Raw genomic sequence first — 19,532 nt, 5'->3', positions numbered from 1 at the left:
CCCCATGTCCCCACAGGCTTTGGTCAGAATGACCACTCTCCTGCTCTTCACCTCAGACACCTGGATCTCTGTCCATCACCTGTTGATAGTGGGTGAGCATTAAATGGGTGTCTGTGTCCTCTGAACTATTTCTCTGCACATAATAGAGAGGGAGCTCATCCAGACTTTCAGGCAATTAAGTGAGATGAGATGGATCCAACCCAAATGACCACATCAGGGATCATTTCAGTTCTTCTGAGACAGCAAAACAGGCTCTGCCACCTAACACTCAACCCATCCCACTATATCTTTTATGATATATAAACAAAATTATACTCACCCCTTTGGTGGTATGATATTGGAAAGACTTTCTTAAACTTATAAGATATAAATGTACATATATATATATAGGAATATATTCTTATATATCGTATCATATCAATCTATCTACCTATCTATCTAGATCTTTTTTCTCTCCCAGATAATGAAAGGCATTTTCTTTCCTGCACCATCTCATTGACTTAGAACTTGCTTCCACATTGTTTCAATCAGTTGTTGAGTGCTCATGTGTGCACTTTCATGTGTACAAAAATAGCCAGATATACTGTGAACACCAGACTTTGTCTGCTACTGAGCTGTCAAAATGGGACTTAAAGGATCGGCAGATTTTATCTTTAGCCCAATTAGCTGAGGACTAAAAGGTTCTACAGCAGCAAGGAAAGAAACATTTCCCACCTACATTTAAATATTAAAAAGCTAGGTGGACAAATCAGCTAGCCTCCCTTGTTAGCACAGAAACAGTGAAACTTACAGGACTCAAGACATAACTCAGTTGAAAAAATATGAAATCTCTGAAGTTCTTTAGTCATTTGCAAGACTTGGCAAATTGCTTGTTTAGTCTCCAAAAGATCAAGGAAGTTAACCTGACAGGAGATTTACTTTTATAATATATTTTATTGTTATAATTACTTATAATAGTTACTTATGCTAATGATGAAACCTGCTTTAGATGACCCTGCTTGAGTAGGTGATTTGGACTAGATCATTTCTCCTGCCAACCACGGCCTGCTTGGCCTGTCCTTCCCTCCCAGATGGCCCTCTTATACCAAAGGAGGCCATCCCTCACATCAAGGTCTGGCATGGCATGTGTCCCCACCACGCAACGCCTGCTGGGTTGCAGCCAACAGCAGAACTAAAGGTACTTCTTGGTGGCAAACGCGGTGGCCAACCCAGTCTTGGTTTGACTATGGCAGGAGGCATTTGGCCAGCCTCAGTCCTTGCACTTTGTTTTCAATGCAGAGTTTCACCTGCCTCATCCAGTAACAAATCACTACTATGGCAAAGCATACACAGATTTACATTAGCAGTATAACTACTACAGAGTGCAGTAACAATTTGAAGATGCTGGTGGCAGTGGGGGACCAGCCAAAGAAAATTTCCCACCAGTGGGTATCTCCCACCCTCTTAATTTGTTCCATTACCTGCTTTATAACACTACCATCATATTAGAATCTTTCTGCCTTCTGCCTTAGCATTTTCTAGTAGCTGCTGTAAATTTGCATGCTCTAACATCTCCTTTACAAGTTACAAATCCATGCAATACAAGGTGTAGTTTACTACCAGCAACTGGGTAATAAATACAGGTGGTTTATACACAAAATCATCATCATCACTCACTCATGGCTTGACTTCGCGAACGAAGATTTGGGAAGGGCTTTACCCACGCTTACTACAAGCGCGCTGATGACTAAGAAGGCCAATGTGGGATAGGCAAATCCGGCCACAAAAAGCACAGCAGAAGGTCTCCTTGGGTGGAACAGGTGGGACACGATTCTTCCTGTGTTGTCTTTTCTCCTCGAGACTAGTTCTTCGTGAACTCTCAAAGGAGTCAGTGGCATTATGTATGGTGTGCCTCCAAGTCTCCCGATTGGAGGCCAAGGTGGACCACTGATGGTAGTCAATATGGCCAAGGCTAAGGTATTGTTTCAGGGAGTCCTTATATCTCTTCTTTGGGGCACCTCTCTTGCGGCTACCGGTGGCAAGTTCACCGTAAAACACGATCTTGGGGAGGCGGTGATCCTTCATTCTAGAGACGTGCCCTGCCCAGCGCAGCTGCAGTTTCAGCAATATGGCCTCGATGCTGGTGACCCCTGCCTGTTCGAGGACAGTGACATTAGACACATAGTCAGTCCAATGGATGTTTAGAATTGGCTAAATTTCATGAGCTAGTTGTGTGCTGTTGGGAACAAGGCAAAATACCGTCAGACTTTCGTGACGCAATCATCGTCACTCTGTATAAGAAAAAAGGTGCCAAGTCAGACTGCTCAAACTACCGTGGTATAACTCTGCTCTCCATTGCTGGTAAAATTCTTGCAAGAATACTATTGAACAGACTAGTACCTGCTATCGCAGAAGAACTTCTACCTGAAAGTCAGTGTGGTTTCAGGGCTAATAGAAGTACCACAGACATGGTATTTGTTCTCAGACAATTGCAAGAAAAGTGTAGAGAACAGAATAAGGGGTTATATGTAACTTTCGTTGACCTCACCAAAGCTTTTGACACTGTGAGCAGGAAAGGCTTGTGGCTGATCTTAGAACGATTAGGTTGGCCCCCCAAGTTCCTCAAAATGATTATTCTGTTACATGAGGATCAGCAAGGCCAAGTCAGGTATGGTGATGCACTCTCTGAGCCTTTCCCAATAACCAGTGGTGTGAAACAAGGTTGCGTTCTCGCACCAACCTTATTCACAATCTTCTTCAGCATGATGCTCCAAAGGGCTACAGCAGACCTCGACGAACAAGACGGCATTTATATTCGATATCGTACCGATGGTAGCCTATTCAATCTAAGGCGACTGAAGGCCCACACTAAGACCCTAAACCATCTTGTCCGTGAACTGCTCTTTGCTGATGATGCCGCCCTTGTTGCCCACACAGAAGCAGCTCTGCAGCGTTTAACATCTTGCTTTGCAGAGGCGGCTGAGGTTTTTGGGCTGGAAGTCAGCTTGAAGAAGACAGTAGTCCTCTACCAACCTGCACCCCAAGAAGATTATCGCCATCCCCATATTACCATCGGCGAGTCAGACCTTAAGACAGTTCAGCAGTTCAGCTATCTGGGAAGCATCATTTCCTCGGATGCCACGATCGACAAAGAGATAGACAACAGAATAGCAAAGGCATATAGAGCCTTTGGAAAACTCCATAAAAGAGTCTGGTGTAATAAACACCTGAAGAAAAGTACAAAGATCAGTGTCTACAGAGCCATTGTATTGTCTACTCTTTTATATGGGTCTGAATCATGGGTCATCTACCGTCATCAGCTGCGACTCCTGGAACGCTTTCATCAGCGCTGCCTCCGTACACAAAATCACAGCCTCTAATAATAGCTATGTTGCAAGCACACATACTCAAGTCATTACTTTTCGGTTGTCCCCAAGTGAAGTTTTGCAACTCATTCGTCTTCCTCTTTCTCTGTCTCATTCCACCCAGGGTCTTCAAGGTCAGCTCCTGTAGCTGAGGCATGTTGTCTGTGGGATGCTGTCTGGGATCTAGGGAACAGGTTAGGAAAGCTAAGGACCAGTCAGAATTAAATTTGGCTAGTGATGTGAAAGAGAAAAGGAAGGGATTCTACAGGTACTATTTAAATAAAAGACAGACCTGGGACAATGCGGGCCCTCTCTGGAAGATATCAAGAGAGCTGGCTACACAGAATTTGGAAAAGGCTAAGGTTCCTAATGACTTCTTTGCCTCGGTCTTCACTAACAAATGCTCTGAGCACACCACCCAAGTCTTGGAAGGCAGACGCAGAGAATGTGAGAATGAAGACCTTGGGCTCAGTGTTGGAGAGGATCTGGTTCGAGACCATCTTAAGAACCTGAACGTGCACAAGTCCATTGGACCTGATGAATTCATAGAATCATAGAATCATAGAATAGTTAGGGTTGGAATGGACCTTAAGATCATCAAGTTCCAACCCCCCTGCCATGGGCAGGGACACCTCACACTAAATCATATTACCCAAGGCCTCGTCCAGTCTGGCCTTGAACACTGCCAGGGATGAAGCATTCACAACCTCCCTGGACAACCTATTCCAGTGCCTCACCACTCTAACAGGAAAGAATTTCCTCCTTATATCCAATCAAAACTTCCCCAGTTTAAGTTTTAACCCATTACCCCTTGTCCCACCACTACAGTCCCTAATGAAGAGTCCACCCCCAGCATCCCTATAGGCCCCCTTCAGATACTGGAAGGCTGCTATGAGCTCTCCACGCAGCCTTCTCTTCTCCAGGCTGAACAGCCCCAACTTTCTCAGTCTATCTTCATATGGGAGGTGCTCCAGTCCCCTGATCATTCTCGTGGCCCTCCTCTGGACCTGTTCCAACAGATCCATGTCCTTTTTATGTTGAGGACACCAGAACTGCAAACAATATTCCAAGTGAGGTCTCACAACAGCAGAGTAGAGGGGCAGGATCACATCCTTTGACCTGCTGGTCATGCTCCTTTTGATGCAGCCCAGGATACCGTTGGCTTTCTGTACTGCGAGCGCACACAGAAGCCAGCTCATGTTCATTTTCTCATTGACCAGCACCCCCAAGTCCTTCTCTGCAGGGCTGCTCTGAATCTCTTCTCTGCCCAGCCTGTAGCTGTGTCTGGGATTGCTCTGACCCAGCTGTAGGACCTTGCACTTGGCTGGCATCAGCCCACCTCACAAGCGTGTCAAGGTCCCCTGGATGGCATTCCTTCCCTCCAGCGTATCAACCGAACCACACAGCTTGGTGTCATCAGCAAACTTGCTGAGGGCGCACTCAATCCCACTGCCCATGTCAGCGACAAAGATGTTGAACAAGACCGGTCCCAACACCGATCCCTGAGGGACACCACTTGTTACTGGTCTCCAGCCGACCATTAATCCATTGACCACAACTCTTTGTGAGCGGCCATCCAGCCAGTTCTTTATCCACCGAGTGGTCCATTCGTCAAATTGATGTCTCTCCAATTTAGAGACAAGGATGTCGTGTGGGACAGTGTCGAACACTTTACACAAGTCCAGGTAGATGACATCAACTGCTTTACCCCTGTCCATCAGTTCTGTAGCCCCATCATAGAAGGCCACCAAATTGGTCAGGCAGGATTTCCCCTTGGTGAAGCCATGCTGGCTGTCACCAAGCACCTTGTTGTTTTTCATGTGCCTTAGCATGCCTTCCAGGAGAACCTGCTCCAAGATTTTGCCAGGCACAGAGGTGAGACTGACTGGTCAGTAACTGCCCAGGTCATCCATTTTCCCCTTCTTGAAAATGGGGGTTATATTTCCCTTTTTCCGGTTGTCAGGAACTTCACCTGACTGCCATGATTTTTCAAATATGATGGCCAGCGTCTTAGCAACTTCATTTGCACAGGAGATGGAGTAAAAACAGTGCCTCCACTCCATCTGGGAACCTGCTCACCAGAGGCTGAAGCCACAGCTTTCATGGGGTGATCAACCTTGACCTTTGTTCTCCTCTTCAATTCACGCACCCATTCCTCCAAAGCTGAGGTAGGTTTTCCATCCCACTTTCTCATGTCGTCTCCAAGATCCCGCAGGTAAAACCATAGGGTCGCCCATGGGATGTACCTCCAGTATCTTCTCTCTCAAGCAGTTGGATGCCTTTTGTTAATAGCTGAGACATGGGTTGGTACACGTGGGGAGCTGGATAGATCGGGTAGATCGTTTCTCAATTGTCTGAACTCCTGAGACATTTTTTCCACAGCTGAAATGATGGAAGGTTTGAGATTGTCTTCGAACTCTCAGAGTTTATGAATCATTTCATCCACTTTTTGTGGTAATATGTCATTCCAGGTTGTTGCTGCCAAACAGTGGGCATATGATGATGGTGCATTCTGTGTGAATTTCCACCACATGTGTCATGTACATTCGACTTCATCTGGTTCTATGGATGCATTCCCAGCATCCAGCCTGCAATAGGTCATCTCTACAATGGCTGATTCCTTCAGAGATGGCATGCCTTTCTGTATCGTGGTCCAGTTGTCTGAATGACTCATAACATCATCCTAGTACGGAAACCTTTCACAGCTGCCAAGAGCAGCCTCCAAAGGCTGAGGGACTGTTTTCTTTTTGCAATTGCATTGTCAATTCCCCCTTCCCTAGTAAGTGATCCCAGCTGCTTGGCTTCACCACCTTCTAGGTCGTGACTGTTGGCCCTATTGTGCCAGCATTGGAGCAACCAGGTGATTGTGTGCTCCCCTGGATGACAGGTAAAATCTTTTTGCATATTCTGTAACTTGATTGAGGTCCAGGGTCGAGAAGTCACCTCTTTCCCTTCCTCTAATCTACCTAATAATAACTCTCACTCAGATGCTGTCCCATGTAGTAAGTGCACTGGTTCTTCATTTTCTTCACTGTATGGGTTGCTTTTTGTGCCTCTTGTTTGCTTTTCCCCTTGCGCACAAGGGCAACAATATTGTCAAGAACTGGTCCTTTGGTTTAGCTGCAGTGGTTATCACTGTGGTTGGAGCAGCTGCAGTATCTGTTGTGGGGGTTGGTGCAGCCGCTGTGCTTGGGGATTGCTGCATTGCTGCATTGTCTGTTGCTGTCAGGGTTTGCGTAGCTGCTGTACTTGTCACTGGGGTTGATATAGTTGCTGTGCTTGAAGACAGAGTACCTATGTTCTCTGTTGTAGTCAGAGACTGAGTAGCTGCTGCATTTCGAGTTTGGAGTAGCTGCATTTGCTGCTTTGTAATTAGATCCGGAGACATCTTTTTTTCCCTTTGAAGATGCGGGATAGTGTTGAACAGCACTCTGTAAGCATAGGCCAAAACCCAGCACATTGGCATGATTTGCCCCTCTCTGGTATGACCAGGATAACAGCACACCTTATTTAAGTGTTTTACTAGTTTTTCTGGATTTTGCACTTGGTCAGTGGTGAAGTTCCAAAGCACTTTAAGAGCCCGCTGGGCTAGATACTTGCCCATACTATAGCACACCCTGCCACTCATGACTGTCCAGACTCGGGGAAATTCTCTTGGTCTTCCTATATCGTCATCTAACCCCAGACAAGACCCAAACCTGACTCTTCTTAACTTTCAAGATCAGACAAAATGGTCGTGAGTAAAACACACTCTGTATGTGTGCCAACATGGTGATCCCCATCACAATTAGCACGCAGGTCTTAAGGGTACCCAAAGGCCATTCATAACTTTCAGAACTCTGAAATGATGCTCCAAGTAGTCTGGTGGGGGAGCTGGGAATGTCTCCATACATTGACCACCTGAGGAGGGAAAAGAGGATGTGTAATTGCTGAACACTTCCATTATATACCTCCCAAAGCATAGAGGTGGTGACCACACTGGAAACACAAGCCAGATCAGTTTCATAATCAGTGAGTCCCTTGTATTACAAGCCACTACCATAAAGTACAGCAAAACAAGAACCGTAGCCCAAGCACCCCAGCCAATAAAGACAAAAATAACAAATACTGGCTGTAAGTAAGGTACGATATGCTGAAACTCTGAGATTCAGAGCAACAACTTTGAAAGCCTATAAATCAGCATTGTGACAAGTAACTATTAATCAGAAACAATAAATGCTTAAGAAGAATACAATTAGGCAAACCCTGGTCAGATCTGTCATTCTCTCAAACCTTCAGGCCCCACGTTCTGCACCACAAAGAACTGTCGTGGTTTAAGCCCAACTGGTAACTGAGAATCATGCAGCTGCTTGCTCGCTCCCCTCTTCTTCCTCCCCTGCTCCCGGAGGGATGGGGAGGAGAATCGAAAGAATGTAACTCCCACAGGTTGAGACAAGAACAGTTCAGTAACTAAGGTATAACACAAATCACTGCTGCTACCACCAATAATAATAATGATACGGAAAATAACAAGAGAACAGAATACAACCACTCATCACCCGCCAACTGATACCCAGCTCAACCTGAGGAGTGACCTAACCCTTCAAGCGCCCAGTTTGTATACTGTGCATGACGTGCTGTAGTATGGAATACCCCTTTGGCTAGTTTGGGTCAGATGTCCTGTCTCTGCTTCCTCCCGGCTTCCTCTCCTCCCTGGCAGAGAATGAGACTCAGAAAGTCCTTGGCCGGCGTAAATGTTACTTAGCAACAACTAAAAAAATCAATGTTATCAGCGCTGTTCCCAGGCTGAAAGTCAAAAACACAGCACTGCACCAGCTACTAAGAAGGAGAAAAACGACTGCTACTGCTGAACACAGGACAGGTGTAAATCCTTGTGGCTTAAAGTTGAATGTGATATTGTGATCCTTTGGGTTTGCAGATATGGGAAGGGCCAGTGGAACTAATATCCTGGGGGAGGGGTATGTTTGCGTCCTCCTACCCACAGGTCCATGGTGGCTGCCTGCAAAGTTTGTCAAGCCATATCATGAGCTGGACAGACAAGTTGAAGAACCCGATGCCTCAGCTGCAGGAGCTGACCTTGAAGACCCTGAGTGGAATGAGACAGAGAAAGAGAAAGATGAGTGATTTGCAAAACATCACTTGGGGGCAACTGAAAAGTAATGACTTGAATATGTGTGCTTGCAAAGTAGCTGTTATTAGAGGCTGTGATTTTGTGTATAAAACACCAGTATTTAATACCCAGTCGCCGATAAGAACTACACCTTGTATTGTATGGATTTGTGACTTGTAAAGGAGATGTTAGAGCATGCAAATTTACAGCAGCTGCTAGAAAATGCTAAAAAGCTAGAAAGATTCTAATCTGATGGTAGTGTTATAAAGCAGGTAATGGAACAAATTAAGAGGGTGGGAGAACCCCACTGGAGGGGAATTTTCTTTGGCTGGTCCCCCACTGCCACCAGCATCTTCAAATTGTTACTGCACCCTGTAGTAGTTATACTGCTAATGTAAATCTGTGTATGTTTTCCATAGTACCAACTTGTTGCTGGATCAGGTAGGTGAAATTCTGCATTGAAAACAAGGTGCAAGGACTTAGGTTGGCCAAATGCCTCCTACCATAGTCAAAACCAAGACTGGGTTGGCCTCCACGTTTGCCACCAAGAAGAACCTTTAACTGTGCTGTTGGCTGCAACCCAGTAGGCGTTGTGTGGTGGGGACACATGCCATGCCAGACCTTGATGTGAGGGATGGCCTCCTTCAGTATAAGAAGGCTATCCAGGAGGGAAGGACAGGCCAAGCAGCCTGTGGTTGGCAGGAGAAATGATCTAGTCCAAATCACCTGCTCAAGCACGGCTATCTAAAGCAGGTTTCACCATTAGCATAAGTAACTATTATAAGTAACAATAAGAATAAAATACATTATAAAAGTAAATCTCCTGTCAGGTTAACTTCCTTGACCTTTTGGAGACTAAACAAGCAATTTGCCATGTCTTGCAAATGACTAAAGAACTTCAGAGATTTCATCTTTTTTCAACTGAGTTATGTCTTGAGTCCTGTAAGTTCATACATTAATATTTAACCAAGCTTTTTGAGCTAGCTGGTCAAATGTCATTTCTGTGATCTAAAAACTAATGATGTGGTGTGCATCTTATCTCTTATACTAGCTGTAGCATGTTACAAATACGGGTGTTGTTACAATCAGTTCTTGCATGCTGAACTTAACACTGAACCTTAATTCCTGCTGATCACAGCAGATCCTTTGTCAAATTGCTGCCAGAAGTAAGGCAGAGGTTGATACTGTGATTTTTGATAAGGCACAAAAAAGTTCTCTTTGAAAGTAGTCTGAGTTTAGTATCTGAGAGGTTGTTATTTGCAGCAGAACAGGCAAGATGATTTCCACAGGTTACTCTGCCAATCTGCTTTGCTGTTTTTGCCTTGAGTAGCGCTAGTTTTCTTCATAGCAGCTGGTATGAGTCTATGTATTGGATTGTGCTGGAGCTGTTTTGAGGATAAGAAGGTGTCTTTTTTCACAGAGACCCAATCCGGAATAGAGCAGAAGCAGGTGAACTAAACAGCAAGTGAAGGTCACAGCTTTAGTGCTACATAAAAACACAGGATGGGACCCCAGGAGCTGGGCCAAAGAAGCCTCTAGGCAGGCCCAGTAAAACAGCAGCCTCCAAAAGACATTCAGAGGAAAGCCTGGATTTTGAAAGATCAGGCATCTCACCCTGTCAATCTGAGCTCAAACTAGCAGGCGGACCCAGAGAATGATGCCATTTCATAACAAGAACAGAGGCGCCAGGATCTGCTTTTATACCTCGATGAGAAGCAAGCAAAGTCTTTCAAGTGCTTCTTGTGAATGTGAACTATCTCAGGATGGGACTTTCATACTCCTATGAGCTTTTGTACTCAAATGATCCTTTCATTCTCAAATAGCCTTTCATACTCAAATAATTCCTATGTTTCTGCAATCAAAGGTGACTCCAGACCTTTGCAATTAAATCTCTATCCAGTGAAACTCACAGACCTCTCTAGGGAGTTCTGCCTTTATCCCAACACATATTTCAAACCCTTCAGGGATTACGCGAGTAATTAGATGAGCAGTAAAAAAGCTGTGTCCGGATGTGGGAGTGATGCTGCGAACAACATCCTGCTTTTCCAATGCATTAGGCTTCGTGGAAAGCTTTTTTTTTTTTTCCCCCCTTGATGACAATAAAAATGACTGTTCTCAGTGATATGATCATTCCTTCAGACACAGCCTAGAAGGCTCATCTCGATTTCACTCATCTGCCCACTTCTGGTTTTCAGTTACCTTGCGTGCAGTACTCAGAGCAGTGCCCATTGTGCCAGAAATTGTGGAATTTGTTGCTGATAAAGAGCATCATCAGGACCAGGAGAGATGCACAGTGAATTACTGTGTCATCTGCCTCAAAACAGATCCCTAGCAATTAGACACATACCTGACAATACTAGACAAGTCACCTGAGGCTCCCTTTCTAGTCAGGGGACAACAAATAAACTTTTTCAGTGACTGACTCATTTCACATTAACACAGGAGCATAAGAACAGTCAGATGACCCATCCTCTGGAAGTAGCACTGTTTCCGTTCTAACAGGGGACGCTAGCTGCTTTGTACACCTAGCTTTTTAATATCTAAATGTAGGTGGGAAATATTTCTTTCCTTGCTGCTGTAGGATCGGTTAGTCCTCAGCTAATTGGGCTAAAGATAAAATCTGTCCATCCTTTAAGTCCCATTTTGACAGCTCAGTAGTAAACAAAGTCTGGTGTTCACAGTATATCTGGCTATTTTTGTACACATGGAAGTGCACACATGAGCACTCACCAACTGATTGAAACAATGTGGATGCAAGTTCTAAGTCAATGAGATGATGCAGGAAAGAAAATGTCTTTTATTATCTGGGAGAGAAAAAAGTTATAGATGGATAGATAGATATATTGATATATGATAGATAGGAATATATTCCTTTATATATATATATACACACACATATATATGTATCTTTTTATAAGTTTAAGAATTCCTTCTAATATCATAAAACCAAAGGGGTGAGTATAATTTTGTTTATGTATCATAAAAGATGTAGTGGCATGGGATGAGTGCTAGCAGGTGGCAGAGCCTGTTTTGCTGGTTCAGAAGAATTGAAATGGTCCCTGATGTTGTCATTTGCATGAGGATCTGTCTCATCTGACTTAATTGTCTGAAAGTCTGGATGAGCTCCCTCTCCAGTGTGTGGAGAAAAATAGGCCGTGATGTACAGACAACATTTGGTAATTGAGTCCTGGGATCAGATCTTTGGTCTCAAGTGACTCAATCTGCTCTACTTCTCTACCAGAAAACATACATAGTTCTCACCCTGCTTGAAGGGGGTTGGATTCCTGTTGGAGAAGAAGTGGGAATCATAATATTTATGTAAGAATTTACATTCTATTACATAATATTAATTAAATAAATCTTTATTTTAAGCTTTGTTCAGAGTGCCTTTATATTTCACGGACCTTCACAACTTCTAAGGATCATTACAACTTCTATGGATCTTCAACTGGTTTCTCGTATCATCAGAAAGGAGACTGCAGGTTGATGCAGGGATATATGGTTTGGGGAGAATCTGTGACCCTTCAAATGCTGTAGACAGTATGGTTTGTCTGGTTGAAATATCAGATTAGGTCAGGATGAGTGTACTCCTCAAAATCTGCATGTGTGACTTGGCTACAATTGCAGAATTTCATTCTAGAAATAGAGGGGGAATGCCTCAGAAAAACTTGGGGGTGACTCGTTTTTTCAGTCACAGCACCTCCCTCCACTGTGCTCAGATACTAGAGGGGCTGACAGATGTCAGTCTAGGCATGAGGGCAAACAGAATTTAAGCACATGCATAGCAGCTGGGCATTTGGAATTTGTTGGACAGAATTAGAACATGACTTCTTTAGTCCTGCATGAATGATTACCCAAAGGTGAAGAGGTAAACAAAATTATATAAACAAGGAGTTCATTGTAGTTTGTTCATTCTTATCTTGAGCTGATTAATAAGTAATCTCATATCTCAGAGGGAATAGGAAGGAACTATTGGTTAATTTCATCCATGTGCTTTCAATTCACAGCATATAAATGGGGATGGATTTACAGGTCCAACATCAGGCTTTTCTGACACTTCTCTTCCTCAGCCCACCATGGAGCTCCTGGGAATGACCACTATTTTCTTGCTGATTTGCCTCTCGTATCTTCTTCTCGTCACCACATGGAGAAACATCTCACAAAATGGGAAGCAGCCTCCTGGTCCTTTTGCACTCCCCCTTGCTGGAAACATATTCCAGCTGAACCCAAAGAACTTGCCTGAGAGCTTGAGAAAGGTAAGGGACTATTTCCTTCGTTCCTATGTTGTCTCCATTGCATATAAAACAAAGTCAGGTCTCGACTGTGTCAATTTAATTCACAAGCTTAATTTGCATTGACCAAATGTCCGACTCAAAGAGAAACAAAAGGTTTCCCAGAAATGTATGCTTCTGAAGTTTATATATTCCAGTAATATAATATTTAAGTTTATGTAGTGCAAGTCTAAGGCTATATATTTGCAATAATCATAGTAATGATGAGTCCTGTGCTGACTTCATGGCAGTACTGCAATTTGCAGTAGATTTGCAGTCAAGCTGTTCATGCTCTTGCTCTTGCTATATTCACAATGTTCCTCCTGGCCCCAAATCCTCTTAATCAGTACAAGGCTGTAGTGATTCTCCACTTATTTACTCATCCACTTTCCAGAGGTCTGGGGCCCGGGAGATTTTAGGGGCAACTGTGGTATGCTGTTCTTTGTGTTGCTCTTTCCTACAGCTTAGTGAGAAGTATGGTCCTATCTTCACAATATATTTAGGCCCACAAAAGATTGTGGTGCTGTATGGCTATGATGTTGTGAAAGAAGCTCTGATTGATCAGGCAGATGACTTCAGCGGAAGAGGCAACTTACCATTACTTAGAAGACTTCTCAAAGGCACAGGTATGTCCCCAGTCACATTAGCACACAAAGCTAAGACTTTCAGAGCTTCAGCAACACTGAGGAGGAACAGCAGAGAGGGAAGTGGAGGAGGGAACGGTGGATTTCATTTACTACTTTTAGCAATAAAAGACTAAAAGCCCAACTCATGACTTGGACCCTTGAGTAAAGTGGTCCCCTGGAGAACTCTCTGAGGTCCTAGGCTGGTTTCACTGAGTGCCTTTCCATTTTCAGCATGCTTCCAATTCTGGCTAAAATTTTGCTCATCAAATGTGCCCCTAAGGACTTAGGTTCATTCTCCTGTTTCTGAAAATCATAGAATCATAGAATAGTTAGGGTTGAAAAGGACCTTAAGATCATCTAGTTCCAACTCCCCTGCCATGGGCAGGGACACCTCACACTAAACTGTGTCACCCAAGGCTCCGTCCAACCTAGCCTTCAACATTGCCAGGGATGGAGAATTCACAACTTCCCTGGGCAACCCATTCCAGTGCCTCACCACCCTAACAGAATTTCTTCCTTAGATCCAATCTAAACTTCCCCTGTTTAAGTTTTAACCCATTACCTCTTGTCCTGTCATTACAGTCTCTAATGAGTAGTCCATCCCCAGCATCCCTATATGCCCCCTTCAGATACTGGAAGGCTTCTATGAGGTCTCCATGTAGCCTTCTCTTCTCCAGGCTGAACATCCCCAACTTTCTCAGCCTGTCTTCACACGAGAGGTGCTCCAGTCCCCTGATCATCCTTGTGGCCCTCCTCTGGACTTATTCCAACAGATCCATGTCCTTTTTTGTGTTGAGGACACCAGAACTGCAAACAATATTCCAAGTGAGGTCTCACGAGAGCAGAGTAGAGGGGCAGGATCACCTCCTTCGACCTGCTGGTCATGCTCCTTTTGATGCAGCCCAGGATACAGCTGGCTTTCTGTACTGCGAGCGCACACAGAAGCCAGCTCATGTTCATTTTCTCATTGACCAGCACCCCAAGTCCTTCTCTGCAGGGGTGCTCTGAATCAGTTCTCTGCCTAACCTGTAGCTGTGGCTGGGATGCTCCGACCCAGGTGTAGGACCTTGCACTTGTCATGGTTAAACTTCATAAGGTTGGCATCAGCCCACCTCACAAGTGTGTCAATTTCCCTCTGGATGGCATTACTTCCCTACAGTGTATGAAAAGAACCACAAAGCTTGGTGTCATTGGCAAACTTGGGAAGTCCACAGGCAACAAAGATGAGAGAATATAGGCTGTGCCAATCATGAACACATTCAAGATTAGGCCATGTATTTATTCACTAGGACAGTTCTGAGTAAGTTTTGTGCTGATTTTCAGTGCTTGTGGCCAAGAAATATTCAGTACCAGTGATACTTTCTTATTTCCATCCTAACATACCTGTTTCCTCATGGAGGTCTATTTTTCCTTCATCAGGTATTGTGACCAGCAATGGGGAGACCTGGAAGCAGCTCCGGCGATTTGCACTCAGCACTCTGAGGGATTTTGGGATGGGGAAGAGGAGTATTGAGGAGCAAATCCAGGAAGAAGCTCATTTTCTGGTGGAGAGGATCAGGAACACACATGGTAGGACTGGGCTTTGTGCTTACTGGGACACTGTGTATATCTGCAGTGAGACAAGGATGGTGTAGTGCTGCTTCACCAAATCTATGACACAACAAGTGGGCATATGGCTGCAGTTTCTGCTCTCTGCTCCAACAGCCAGTGTTGCCACTGCTGGGAGTTTGTCAGTCAAAGACCCTGTGAGAGTATGGAGGGATAAATATGGGAGACTGGTGTTAGAAAGCATCCTTCAACCTGTTCTGTTTGAGGAGCAAGACTGGAAGTGGCAAAGGGAATGGCTTGGCCCCAAAGCCAAGAGGTTGGTGGAATTCAGCCATGCAGACAAGGCTGGAGACTGCCACATAGCCAAGCATCATGCACTACTATGTGGATCTTGAGGAAAAGGGTGATCAGAGACCTCATTTACAGATATTTAGGTCTCGGTCCACTCTATCTGGATAGCTGTGCAATCAATCACAGGCATTCAAATCCCTAGGAGAGGGCTATACAATAGGTGTTACACTGATAGACTTCATAAACAGGGTGCAATTACCTAAAGACATAGCTAAGGCAAAGTCCTTCTGGTTTCATTAGGTTTTGGTGGGAATCTTTAGGCCATTTCTAATAAATTGTACGTTCAGATGGCACAAGACAGACTTGTGTCATCTGAAAAGGTACCAAGCCCCCCAGACCAATGTTCTGCTGACACAGGACAAAGGAGATACTTAAATGACTCATAGAGGGAAATTTGTTCACTTTAAATAGAGAAAAAAATATTGAATAAGCCCTTCACCATCCATTCAAAGGACTGCAGAACTCTGGGCCTCAAGAGGATGCAAAGCTCTCTGTAGTGTCAGAGGAGGGGAAGATGCCTGAAATACTGAAAACAAGACAAAGATAATTGGGGCTGGAGCATCTCCTGTATGAAGATAGGCTGAGAAAGTTGGGGCTGTTCAGCCTGGAGAAGAGAAGGCTGCATGGAGACCTCATAGCAGCCTTCCAGTATCTGAAGGGGGCCTATAGGGATGCTGTGGAGGGACTCTTCATTAGGGACTGTAGTGGTAGGACTAGAGGTAACAAGTTAAAACTTAAACAGGGGAAGTCTAGATTGGATATAAGGAAGAAGTTCTTTCCTGTAAGGGTGGTGAAGCACTGGAATGGGCTGCCCAGGGAAGTTTTGAATGTTCCATCCCTGGTGGTGCTCAAGGCCAGGCTGGACAGAGACTTGGGAGACATGGTTTAGTGGGTGCCCCTGCCCACAGCAGGGGAGTTGGAACATGACAATCTTAAGGTCCTTTCCAACCTTAACTATTCTATGATTCTATGATTCTGTACCTCTTTTTTTTTTGTTGTTGCAGAGAAACCCTTCAACCCTGGTGGATTCCTGATCCATGCTGTCTCCAACATCATCTGCTCCATTGTATTTGGGGATAGGTTTGACTATGAGGACAAGAAATTTTTAAATTTAATTTATTTGCTAGAAGAAAACACTAAGTACCAGAATGCTATACAAACACAGGTGTGTACAGTTATATTGAATACATTTGTTAATGCTGATAATATTTTATTAATGGATAATTACTCATGTTATTATTTTTAACTGGAGTAGATTTTCCTAAATTTGGATAAATTTTCTGAAAGCCAAAAAGGCAGATAAATAACCAATTCCTGTTGTTTCTTCTTACCTTATCAAATTGCCATTTTACGTCCAAAGAAGGGTATAATTGCAAAAGTTGGTCAACTGAAATCTATCCTTGACTATAGTGAAACCGTAGAGTTAAAGGCATTAAAATCCAGTTGAATAATAACTCTTTCAAAAGAGTTGAATTGCCTCATTTTCATAGTTAACAGTTAGGGAACATTTTATTCTATGAACATTAAGTGGAGTTTGCTTTTCCATCATCTTATTTTTACAGCTATACAATTTCTTCCCAACTCTCATGGAGTTTTTACCAGGACCTCATCAAAAAATGCTGAAAAATATTGATGAAGTTGATAAATTTATTTTAGAAATCATAGCACAACATCAGGAAACCTGGGATCCTAGCTGTCCTCGAGATTTCATCGATGCTTTTCTTAACAAAATGGACGAGGTAATGTAACAGCTAGAGATTTACGGGCTTATAAGAAAACCACCGCTTGAGTCCCACCTTCTTGCCAGTTGTGGCAGAGCACTTAGCTTTTGCAAATATAAGGGGAAACTGTCCTCTCCCCTCTCTTATCAAGAACTTTCAAATACAGAATTAACAACTAGCCGTCCAAAGCTGATGGATTTCCATGCTCCTCCCATATTAAAAACAGTTCATACTTTTATTTATTAAAAATACCATCAATGCTGGTGTTCTGGAAAGTGACAGTCATATTTGTGAAAGGGCATGTGTTTGAAAACATACATTATGGGTAGAGAACTTTCCTTTTTAAACAAACTGCTTAGATTTGTCATTCTGATAACATCCTGCCAAATCTTCCTCCAGGAGAAAGGGAATGGTCACTCAGTATTCACCGTTGAGTCCATGACCAGATCCACACTCGACTTGTTCCTTGCAGGAACAGGGACCACCAGCACCACCCTGAGACATGCACTTCTGATTCTTCAGAAATACCCAGAGATACAAGGTAATAGAAAAGGAAATATATAAAAACTTTAGCAGGTAATGGGATCACTTTGGACAATTCCTGTCACTCCCACGTGTGGTAGCAAATCCCTGGCTAAGGAACCCTTCACTTGCAGTGTAGACATGTGTATTAGTCTAAGTTCTAGTCACAGAAAAGAGATACCACCACTAAGTACATTCCTATATTGATGGTGCGCTAAAAGCAAGTTTTGCTGTAAATATGGGGAGAGGTTTAGGCAAACGGGTGTGGGACTTGACCATTCAACGCTTACTTATTTCCTAACAGAGAAAGTTCAGAAGGAGATTGATCATGTGATTGGCCGAGACCGAAGATCCTGCATGGCAGATCGGAGCCAGATGCCCTACACAGATGCTGTGATCCATGAAATCCAGAGATTCATTGATTTCCTTCCACTTAATGTCCCACATGCTGTGATCAAAGACACCAAGTTCAGAAACTATTTTATTCCAAAGGTCTGAAAGAGCTCATAATCTTTTGAAAACAATGTCATGTTCTATTCACTGTATTTTATTTTATTTTCAAAGACACTGAAATTTGATTCAGAATTCGAATAATTGCAACAAAATCCTGGGTATTGTTGAGTCCAATGACTTGTACCTGAAGAAATTGGAAAAAAATAAAAGGAACATTTTATCCTGTGTGTGAAGAGGGAGATGGCTTTCTATTTGATACTGGTTTTTTTTCATGTAGTTATGACCAAAATTCTAATTTATTTGGAAGAAATATTAAATAATCAGACTCACCATTAAAATTCACAAAAAAAAGCACACCTTTGCCATACTAATGGCATGCATTTTGAGTCACTAAATGCTTATTTTACAGTGGTTAATCTTTGACTACCCTTCTATTCAGCTCTGGGATATTCTCAGTGCTGCTTTGCTTTAAAATATATCAAGTTTAACATTTTTCCCTCTCCTTGTTAATTCAGGACACAATGATATTTCCTCTGCTGACTCCTGTCCTACACGATAGCAAAGAATTTCCAAATCCAGAAAAATTTGACCCAGGACATTTCCTGAATGAAAATGGTACATTTAAAAAGAGTGACTTTTTCATGCCATTCTCTGCAGGTAAGATCTCTTTCTGTTTCATATCCTAGGTTATCCTCTCCTAAGATCTCTTCAATGGGTCTGTGACTACTGCCTGTACGGTGATGTATGGTGATCCATAAGAGTCACTTCTGGGCAGCTCTGATCCCTGCACTAGAGTTTCTGTTGACTTTCCTTTTTAGCAACCACAGAAATTCCTCCAATGCATTCTACAGTAAGAGATATACAAAGTAGGACTCATCCACACAACTCTCTCTCCAAGCAGAAAATAAGAAACCAAAGCCTTCAAACTGCATTTGCCCACTGAGCACTTTCAATGTTCTTGACACTTAGACCCTGGTTTCTTTACCCAAAATGCTGCATGTCCATTCTGAGATGTCTGAACTTTCATGGAACAATGGTTAAAAATACCCCCCTCTTCCTCACATTTTATTATTTTCAACTTGTAGGAAAACGCATCTGTGCAGGAGAAGGTCTGGCCCGGATGGAGCTGTTCATATTTCTAACATCCATCCTGCAGACCTTTACTTTGAAACCTGTTGTGGATCACAAGGACATTGACATTGCCCCATTAATTACCTCTACCGCTAGTATACCCCGACCTTATGAGGTCTCTTTTATTCCACGCTAACCAAGTGAAGACTGTTGTCACATACCACACTCGTGAAAGCTCTGGTTGAATGACAGTCATTTCGTAATCTGTCGAGACTGAAACACTCAGATCAGTGCTAGATACTTTCTAGAGAGAAATACTTTTAATCAAGAAAACTGTACGGTGCTTTTATGTGGGGAATGCTGCAGAAGAAGCTGCACCATCAGACCTGAATGACAGCACAAACATCCTGACCCTCATCAGCTGCAAACCATGGGAGTCAAGAGGAGTTGAAGTTAGAACACCGAGATAATCTCCATGAACTGTAGATACTGAAACAAAGAAGTTACTGAAGACA

General features: G+C 43.4%; 1 protein-coding gene across 1 annotated transcript; it reads left to right on the top strand.

The window, feature by feature from the left end:
- Positions 1 to 12,515: 12,515 nt before the first annotated feature.
- LOC133215065 (cytochrome P450 2H1-like) lies at positions 12,516 to 19,268 on the top strand. The gene is made up of 9 exons (XM_061358779.1): positions 12,516 to 12,710; positions 13,189 to 13,351; positions 14,771 to 14,920; positions 16,255 to 16,415; positions 16,813 to 16,989; positions 17,371 to 17,512; positions 17,798 to 17,985; positions 18,462 to 18,603; positions 19,032 to 19,268. The coding sequence occupies exons 1-9, from the start codon at positions 12,531 to 12,533 to the stop codon at positions 19,211 to 19,213; spliced, it is 1,485 nt and encodes a 494-aa protein (XP_061214763.1). The 5' UTR covers positions 12,516 to 12,530; the 3' UTR covers positions 19,214 to 19,268.
- Positions 19,269 to 19,532: the final 264 nt, after the last annotated feature.

The sequence above is a fragment of the Neopsephotus bourkii genome, unplaced genomic scaffold, assembly GCF_033783945.1.
Source record: "Neopsephotus bourkii isolate Nb327-2 ecotype Australia unplaced genomic scaffold, CSIRO-AGI_Nbou_v1 NB_951, whole genome shotgun sequence".
Classification (NCBI taxonomy): Eukaryota; Metazoa; Chordata; class Aves; order Psittaciformes; family Psittacidae; genus Neopsephotus; species Neopsephotus bourkii.
This window is presented reverse-complemented; position numbering and strand designations above follow the sequence as displayed.